This window comes from Pomacea canaliculata, linkage group LG14 (assembly GCF_003073045.1).
Source record: "Pomacea canaliculata isolate SZHN2017 linkage group LG14, ASM307304v1, whole genome shotgun sequence".
Classification (NCBI taxonomy): domain Eukaryota; kingdom Metazoa; phylum Mollusca; class Gastropoda; order Architaenioglossa; family Ampullariidae; genus Pomacea; species Pomacea canaliculata.
Genome location: NC_037603.1, coordinates 11,102,492 through 11,111,980, shown reverse-complemented (window position 1 = coordinate 11,111,980; position 9,489 = coordinate 11,102,492). Strand labels below are relative to the sequence as shown.

The window sequence follows — 9,489 nt, the reverse complement described above, 5'->3', positions numbered from 1 at the left end:
TTCTGTGAAATTCTTCAAAACTCTCTCACTCAAACTTTGTGACCAGGTTTAGTTAAGCCATGCATTGCCTGATACAATGGGAAAAAAAGGAACAAAATTCAATTAGGTAATTACATATAGATCTTACTTTTAAATCCCGAGATACTGATAAGTTTTTTTTATAACATATGAACTATAAAAGAATAAACAACCGTACTAAACGAAGAATAACATCAAAAAGAGAAAACACAAAAAGGAACCAATAACAAGAACAAGAGCAGAGAGTAACAGCAAAAGGCAGTGTGTGGAAAAGGCCCAAGGAGTGAAGTTTACGAAAGATGTGCGTTTTCATTGCACGTTTAAAGGAGAGGTACACGGAGGAAAACACAGAGGTCAAAATCGACACGTCATACGATTTGTAACTAAGATGTATCTATGCATTATCCACACGTTTATACGCTTGCGCGTTTACGGACCTTGCCTCGAGTTTGACACAACCATAATTAACAACATTGTGCGCTTAATTAGACCTTTGAAATTACTCTTTTTATACTCTCTCTCAATCTCTCTCTCACTCAAGTAATTCATGGTATAAGCAAGCAACAGGAAGGTACAACCGTATAATCTTGCACTTGACATTCACAATCATATTGTTCACTTTGTTATATTCCACATTTGTCGACGATAGGTGCATCACATGTTTACTGTGATCGGGACGTCACTTGACAATAAAAAGGTCGAGTTGTCCAGCTGCCTTTTGACTCTTAGCAGCCGTATGAACGAAAAAAAAAGAAAAAGTTCTGCCAAAATGGCACCCACCAGTGTATGCCACCAACTGTACCAAGCTCTAGAATTCCCTTGGCGGTCGGCATGTCCCATCGTAGTACCATCCAAAGAGGTCTGGATACGTCTTGGCATTGTCCTGCAGCCTGTGTAGCTTGTCACACAGCTGGCACCACGAGTAGTAGTATGGGTTTTTGTCAGAGTCCAAGTTGACAAAGTGAGCGATTCGCCACAACATGTCAATGTAGGCGTCTTCGTCGTTCATCAGCTTTTTCAGATACATCCCTAGTTCTTCTGGGCTGCTAAAGTCATCGGCGTTGATAAAAATTCCTTGAGGAAAGTGGTGAGAGTAGTTCAGCCCACCGCGCGCAACAGGAACCACGTACACATCCTTCAAGAAGGCTCGAGAAAACTTCTCTGTCACGTAATCCTGGCAAAAAGAGTTCTCGAAGGAAAGATAGAAAAAGTACTTGGTAAGCATGGTGTCGCATTCTTTGGCCAAGGTTGTGCAGTGCAGAGTCCCACAGTCTCCATATACGTCCACAGGGAGAACTTCCTTCAGTCTCTCAACGTAACGAAGTCGTTGGGCTTGGTCCTGATGGCAGTTAGAAACAAACCATGCTGCAGGCTTTTCCTTCTTTCGAACTAAATCTTTTAGGAAACTAATATTTGGCAACTGCTTGGAATGTTCCAGATAAAAGTATGTCGTTATTATATCGGCATCCTGCCTGTAGGTCCATGTCCAGTTAAAAGCCTGCAACAAATATTTTCACAAAGATTTTAGCTGTACAATGATTTAGAGCTCGTTTAGAAAACAAAGCCGAGAAATCATCGAGGCATACACAAAGATTGTTAGAAAAGTAATGAGAATTGTGTTTCGATTGTTTATATAACAAGTTTTAGTTCAATATTATCATCTTAAAAAATGATCATTTTGATCTTGTGAACCCCACACAACCCTTCTGACGACTCGCCATTGTTGATAGCAGTACACGAAATCGTCAACTTTGAGGAGGTTCAGAGGCTTGGTCACTGGTTTATAGAAGTTTAATTTTATTTCCACTTGTAAAAAATGTTTAAATTAAAAAAAAAAAAAAAAATACCAAATGCAAGATTTTCATTGCTGAACATTACGGCTTACTTAATTAAAACGATAGCTTCTTTACCTTTGATATCTTTTGGATTCTTTTGTAACTAAGAAAACCTCTTTGAGAGCTACTTGTGAACTTAGAATAGATGCAGAGTTTTAGGCTTGGGGTTGTTGTTCTTTGTTTTTACGTTCAGCAGCAGGAACTTTGTAAAGTTGGTTAGGGTTAGTTAGAGGACAGACCTCGATGTAAAAGAGGAAACCCGAGTTCCTAAATAACAGGCGTTTGAGCCGTTCTATGGAATCACGATCCCCAATAATTGGAGGACTGGGTGATTACGTTAACCATTGGTACCCGTTCTCCTCTTGTTCTAAGTCACACGCACGCAATTGGCGCAATTTTCAGAGGAGTAAAAAAAGAAAAAAATTGTGAAAATAAAATGTTCCTTCCGTTAATGGGCTAGCATTTATGCGATGATAAAACAATTGTAATAATAGCGAAGAATATTATATGCCATACTCTTCAGAATCATCACACCTCTATGTCGACCTGGGGGAAAGCGACGACGGTCCTCCAGGACTACGTTAAAGGAGACCGAAGCCGTGAGAAGTGGAAAGAAGAATAGTAACTGACGTGAAGAAGTCGACCTGCTGTCTACTGGGTGGACCTTCTTACGGGTGCGCAAAGCCTCTCCTTAGTGTGAGTTCACCTGTGCTAGGCTCGTACCAGTTACGGTAGGAAAATAAATGAAAGCGATTTTAATACACTATGAAACAAAGAGACTCACTGAGTTCCATGGTGATGTTTTTTGCTCTCCAAACCAAAGTTTCGGCGGCGGTTCTAACATATAGAAGACGTACACCTGGTCAGGAAAGCTCGAGGTGGCACTGGTATCTCTAATGGAGCGCCGTCAAACACCACAGCGTCGCCAGCTGCACTATCCGCACTATAGTTTGTGGACAAGTTGCATGTGCTGACTGGACAGTGGCCAAACACCTCGCCCTCCGACTTTCTCTGCATCGACTCATGCATGTTGTACCATACAATCAACTTATTGTTAACAACAGAGGCTCTACTCTCAGTCCTTACATCAGAGGAGGATATACTAAAAGAGTTCCCTTGACGATCAAGTGGCAAGTAATGATTTGCAACATCAAGTATAAATATCGAGCGGAAGTGACGTAAGTAATGAGATGTTGAAGAACTGTGGCTGTGTTGTGGCGCGATTATCATGGGCATTGAAGTAAATGTCAGGATGCTTAGAGTCACTATGCACAACACAGTCAGGAGTACCAGAAGAACCAAACACATCTTGAGTCTCCGAGTTCTGGTGAACTTGCGAAGATTCTCCCTGTAAGCACATTTTTTAGACAAAATGAGTTAATGTTTAATCAGAGATAATTGATCACACACATGAATAGCTAATTATTTTGTTATGGATAAAGTTTCGGTTCTCATCACTACTGGTATCAGCAGGTCATCGCATTCATGGTTTGTGATGGTTATCCAGCTGTCGTGTCGTCTCTCTTCTATTCTTTCATCGTATTCTGCAGGTAGACTCTCAAGTCCTCCTGTATGGTAAACTGCATGTGAAACGGAACTAGGTACCTGTGTATGTATCTACCAGAGGTGATGGGCTGACATAAATGTTTTTACAACAACAAGCAAGTAAAGAGCGAATAATCAGTAACGGGAATATTTTACAAAGGGTTTCCCATAACAAACGCACGGAAAATCAAAGTTAACTGAGACGTGATAGTAATGTTTGGTGATACCTGGATATCTACTGATACTTTTAAACTTTCACAAAAGAAATGTCGCTCGGTAAAGATGTAGTTATACTCCACACAATACAATAAAACAATGTTTCTATACATACATCGCTGTTGTTTAGTAAACAATCTTTTTCAATCCCGTCTCAGGTCGTGCTTGCGATGAAATCTCTTCCGCAAAGATGTTTCCAAGGAAATAAACTTTAGACTTTCTCTGAAGGACAGAAGTATTATGTAATCCCGCAGTTGTTGTTACTGTTTGATCCCTAATGTCGCTTACAAAAACACAGCAGAAACTAAAACCAAGTCAATGATGAACATACAGGCACAAACTGCATGTCAAGCTCAGTAACAACCAAATATATAAAGAAACAGTTGTGGAGCCCGAGAGCTGTCATCCCAGTTAGGTGCAGCCTCGTTCTCGTTCTTACGAAAAGGAGCAGCAGAGGGACAAAAGCGACAGCAACTTCACGGCTAACACAGACTACACAGCCAACATCCCCAAGTCCTTCAATGCACATCGATACTAATCAGTACTAATCCTATTAAAATGTATCGACTTGCATCCCGTTATACCAATGAACACGTACAAACCACAACAAACCTGACAAGATGCTGGCGCAGATCTCTCCCTCTTTCTCCCTCTCTTGCTGCACATCCACTGATCTTTCTAGAACTTTCTTTTTTACTTTGTCCGTCATTGTACCCATATGTCGTCATTCAAGTTTTACGTCATGATTAAAATGGCGTCGGAGCATTCAGCTTCGTCATTGCTTGTGTCACGCAGAGTACAATATTCAAACTCGATAAATCAGTCGGCGCTACTAAACTCCTAGTCCCCATCATCCCGTTCCTCTTCGTTGTCCCAGAGAAAAATAATGGTTGCCACGGAGAATTCATTCAATTGTAACTGGCTCTCACACGTTGGGTGTGCTGCCTTTCTGAATGTTACTGTGTGCGAGTGAATGCAGATGCCTGAGCCCAGGACCGCCGAGAGCCAGCCCAGGCCCCGGGACAGACGACCTCTCCGGGCCCCTTGTACTTGTAATTGTAAATTATTTTCCCAGTATATAATGTATGTTTACAATTCGAATCTCAATATCTACACTCAAACTCAACTTCTGCATGTGTAATGCTTGGGTGTTCTGTCCTTAGACCTTTCTTTAAAAGAAAAAGAAAAGGAGAAGAAGAAAAAAAAATCCACTGACCAAGGCCGGGCCCCCTTGACAGCCGCGGGCCCGGGTACACCAGACCCCCTGTCCCCCCCCCCTCTCGTCAGGCCTGCCTGAGCCATGAATGTATGAGTATGTTTGGTGGATAGGAATGTGTTGTATTAAAACTTTGTTGTTGTGTTTTCATGTCGAGCTAACCCTAACTGCCATCTTGGATAAATGAAGTTTCATCTTAGTTCGAGCTGTGTGTGTGTTTGTTGGCGTGTGTGTGTGGGTGTGTGTGTGTGTGTTCGTATGCGTGCTCTACTCTACACATTCCCACTTAGCCCACCTTAGAATCCACTAGTGACCGCCGATTCAGATGTGTGTTTTCATTGGTCAAATGTGCTCTTCAATACTTGATTTCCAACTAGTTAATTACAAATGTATTTTTAGCCTACTAATTGGTGGTTTAGTGTGTGTGGTTGAGTATGATGACATGCCATTGTTAGCGCGTGTGTTGATGTCATTTGCTTTATTACTTTTACTAGCGCTTAGAGCGCAAACTCTTTTGGTTGTGAGGCTGCTCGAAGAAAATGCTCAATTAAAATGAATCAGAACTTCTCAAATTGCATCTGCAAACATAAAAACTGCTTATTGAGTTGTTCTAACTTAGTCATACAGCTTCCTCACATTGGTGACACTTAAATTTCTTTTATTTTATTTACTTTGTCATCTTCAAGAGAAGTGTATCAATGATTCCTAATTTCGATAGCCTTAAAGCAAGTAAAAGTACTTTCTTAAAACAGTAAGAGGCCACAAGTAGGGAAATTCGTTAAAATAAAAAAAAATTTAAAACGGTTTCATAGCAAACAATGTGATTAAGCAAAGTAGACGGTAATACTCGCTTCATATTCCAAGGGAAGTAAATTGGCGGTTGTCGCGATGAATCGTTATTTCTTGAGTTATTTCCCTTTGATCAATGGCCACATCATTTTTCTTTCCTGTTAGAAATTATAGTAATGAGTGCAGCTTGTAAAGAAATAGAAAAAAGATATTGCGCCTTGCTTTTGCCCATTTGTTATTAATATTTGATGAAAAGGTCGAGCTGATGAGCTGCCTGTTCAGCCGTCTGAACGAATAAAAGAAAAAAAGTTGTGTCCACATCGCACCATCACCAGTGTATGCCACGAACTGTACCAAGCTCTAGAATTTCCTTGGTGGTCGGCATTTACCACTGTGGTACCATTCAAAGAGGTCTGGATACGTCTTGGCATTGTCCTGCAGCCTGTGTAGCTTGTCACACAACTGGCACCACGAGAACTGGTCAGGATCATCGTAAGATTTGATGATAAAATGAGCGATTCGCCACAACATGTCAATGTAGGCGTCTTCGTCCATCATAAGCTTTTTCAGATACATCCCCAGTTCTTCTGGGCTGTTAAAATCATCGGCGTTGATAAAAATTCCTTCAGGAAAGTGGTGAGAGTAGTTCAGCCCACCGCGCACAACAGGAACCACGTACACATCCTTCAAGAAGGCTCGAGAAAACTTCTCTGTCACGTAATCCTGGCAAAAGGAGTTCTCGAATGAAAGATAGAAAAAGTACTTTGTAAGCATGGTGTCGCATTCTTTGGCCCAGGTTGTGCAGTGCAGAGTCCCACATCGTCCATATACGTCCACAGGGAGAACTTCCTTCAGTCTCTCAACGTAACGTAGTCGTTGGGCTTGGTCCCTATCGCAGTTAGAAACAAACCATGCCGCAGGCTTTTCCTTCCTTCGAACTAAATCTTTTAGGAAACTAATATTTGGCAACTGTCGAGAACTCTCCAGAAGGAAGTATGTCTTCTTTATATCGGCATCCTGCCTGTAGGTCCATGTCCAATTGAAAACCTACAAGAAATATTTTCACAAACATCTTAGCTGTACATACGACTTGGTTGTTCTTTAGAAAATAAAGTGGTGTTTTATTCATCTTGCATATTTTGAGAATAGTAATTCAGTGTTGTGTGAACGACACGTACACGCACACGCACACGCACACGCACAGCAGGTGGCAGGTCTATGGGGTTTTTATTTTTATTTTTATTTTCAAATCTTGTACGATGATAAAATAGCAAGCTTTCAAATGTCTTAATCTTGGGGAACAAGAAGAGATAAAATAACTTGTCAAAAACCTTCTTCAACTTTCTGTTGTACTTTTACCAATTTTCACCCAGACTTTGATAGCACACTGCTGCTATCAACTCCTTGAGATTGTTGCATTGTTGTGACGAGGCACTTTAGCAGGAGTTTGTAAAAAAAAAAACAAAAAAAAAAAACAAGCGTCTGGACACTGTCAAGAGTAGACCCGAACTAGAAAATATCTCTTCTGTTATCGGATATATCTCTCTGATTGACCTTAAACAAACAACCTCGTGCGTAAGCCTTGCGGAAGGTTGGAGTTTCATTCTCACTACCTTACGGACAGACATTGAATATATCTGTAAACATCTGTATAAATATCTAGCTTTTCCACGTTTCTCTTCAAAGAAGGAAGACAGCCTTAAGCTTGGCTCTCCACAGTTTTAGTTACACTGAACCGCTCAGGATCGCTGTCCTCAACGTGGACTATAAATTTACATTTTACTTGGCCCTCTGTTGTTGTGTTTTTTTTTTCCACCCCTTCGTGCTCTCCTCCAAGTGAATGCACTATCAGAGTGTTTAAATCGCCTGCAATTGAGTCGGGCTTCTGACAACTTCCTCCTCAACAATTGAAAGATTGGGAAATTAAATTTACCATTGGTATCCGTTTCCTCAAATGAGGAGAGAAGAAAATGGAAGAGATAAATAAAAAAAATGCACAAATAGGCCGTCCCTTATGTGATTGTACAGCTATTTTCCCACATTATGAAACTGAGAAAATCATGCGCGATACATTCCAAGACTTCCGTGTCTATCGGGGTGAGGAGGGAGGCCACTCAGTAACTTCCGCTTTGCCAACCACAAAGATGATGGAGAGCAGTAACAGTGTTACACTAACAGACAAGCTCCCTGCCAGTGCGTGTGGAATGGACGGACAGAAGCAGGGTCACGGTCTACACCACCTCGCAAGGCAAAGATGTGGAACAAGAAGCACAGCTGAAGGAGGTGCAGACCTGTCTCCTGCACTCATCACATCTTCACTACCATTGGTGCCTCCAGTACCTTCGACTACCCGTTACGGGATGAAATGAATGAATGATTGAATGAAAGCGACTTATATGAAACAGAGAGACTCACTGAGTTCCACGGTGTGTTTCGATACGCAGATCCAGCAATCGGCGGCGGTTCTAACATGAAGAAGACATACACCTGGTCAGGAAAAGCTCGAGTTGGCACTGGTATGTGTGATGGAGCGTCGTGAAACACCACAGCGTCGCCAGCGGCTCTATCCGCACTAAAGTTTGTGGACAAGTTGCACGTGCTGACTGGACAGTGGCCAAACAACTCAGCATCCGACCTTCTTTTCATCCACTCAGGCATGTTGTACCATACAATCAACTTATTGTTAACAGCAGAGGCTCTACTGTCAGTCCTTACTTTAGAGAAGGATAAATCAGGGAGGTTCCTTTGATCAAGCGTCAGTTGATGGCTGGTAGGATCAACTATAAATCTCGATCGGAAGTGACGTAGGTAATATGTTGTTGAAGAATGTTCTCGGCAACACGGTCTTTGAGTAGTTGTCCCATTGTACTTAAGCGTGGAGTTAGTGCTAGAATGTTTTAGTGTAGAATTTGACTGCCACTGAAGTAAGTAGTAAGCTGTTGAAACGTTTTGGTCTGAACTGTGTTGTGACCAGACTGTTGAGATCAGTGGACGAAACTTCAAGATGTTTGCTGAGCTGCAAGTCAGTAGGTACAACACAGTCAGGAGTCCTAGAAATGCCAAAAGCATCTTGAATCCGCAAATTCCCATGAACTGTCGAAAATTCTTCCTGAAAGCAAATATTTTGAAACAATATATTTCATTACTTTTTCTTACGATTTGTAAAATTTATTTGGAGTCAATTAAGCACACACATGTACAGATAATTATTTTGTTAAGGATGAAGGTTGTGGTCCTCATTACTTCCAATATCAGCAGGTCATCTGTTCAACGGTTTCTGATCGTTATTACCTTGACATGCTCAACACAGTTTTCTTTCATTATATTCTGCAGCTGAACTCTCCATACCTTCTCCATTGTAAACTTTGAATAAAATTGTCTCGGGACTTGTCTATGCACCTGCCAGAGGTGATGTGCTGAAGTGAAGGTTTTTTACAGCAACGTTCCACAAAGGGATGTCACTGTGTGACTATGAGGCAATAGTTATACTTTACACAATACATTAAAATCCTGTTTCTATACATACATCGTTGTTTGGTAACGTTTGGTTATTTTCAAATCCGTCACAGGCCGTGCTTGTGATGAAATGTCCGTAAAGTTGTTTCCAAGGGATTTAAACTTTCGGCTTTATTTGAAGGAAAGGATTTGTGTGCAGTTCTCGGTCTTCCTGTAAGGAGAATAAAATCGTTAAAGCCGATTAGTCTGAACACTAACGACACTTGGCCAGCAGCAGGACTTGTTTCTATTGTAAAGTAAGAATAAATCTTACATGTCGCACCATATTTATTAACGCTCACTTTAACTAGCCACAGACAAATAATGAGTACTAGAAATCTCTTAATCTCCATAACTATCTTTACCCAACTTTAC

At 41.2% G+C, this 9,489-nt stretch overlaps 2 protein-coding genes across 2 annotated transcripts; both read right to left on the bottom strand.

Annotated features, from left to right (window-relative positions):
• Positions 1-580: 580 nt before the first annotated feature.
• LOC112555028 (alpha-(1,3)-fucosyltransferase C-like) lies at positions 581-4,678 on the bottom strand. Its single transcript, XM_025223152.1, has 4 exons — positions 4,227-4,678; positions 3,730-3,836; positions 2,638-3,201; positions 581-1,516 (listed from the first exon to the last, which is right to left on the bottom strand). Exons 3-4 carry the CDS (start codon positions 2,695-2,697, stop codon positions 827-829), a joined length of 750 nt encoding a protein of 249 aa, XP_025078937.1. The 5' UTR covers positions 2,698-3,201; positions 3,730-3,836; positions 4,227-4,678; the 3' UTR covers positions 581-826.
• Positions 4,679-4,969: 291 nt separating this feature from the next.
• On the bottom strand, positions 4,970-9,097 carry LOC112555024 (alpha-(1,3)-fucosyltransferase C-like). Its single transcript, XM_025223148.1, has 3 exons — positions 8,968-9,097; positions 8,035-8,728; positions 4,970-6,666 (listed from the first exon to the last, which is right to left on the bottom strand). The coding sequence occupies exons 2-3, from the start codon at positions 8,707-8,709 to the stop codon at positions 5,980-5,982; spliced, it is 1,362 nt and encodes a 453-aa protein (XP_025078933.1). The 5' UTR covers positions 8,710-8,728; positions 8,968-9,097; the 3' UTR covers positions 4,970-5,979.
• Between the last annotated feature and the right edge of the window lie 392 nt (positions 9,098-9,489).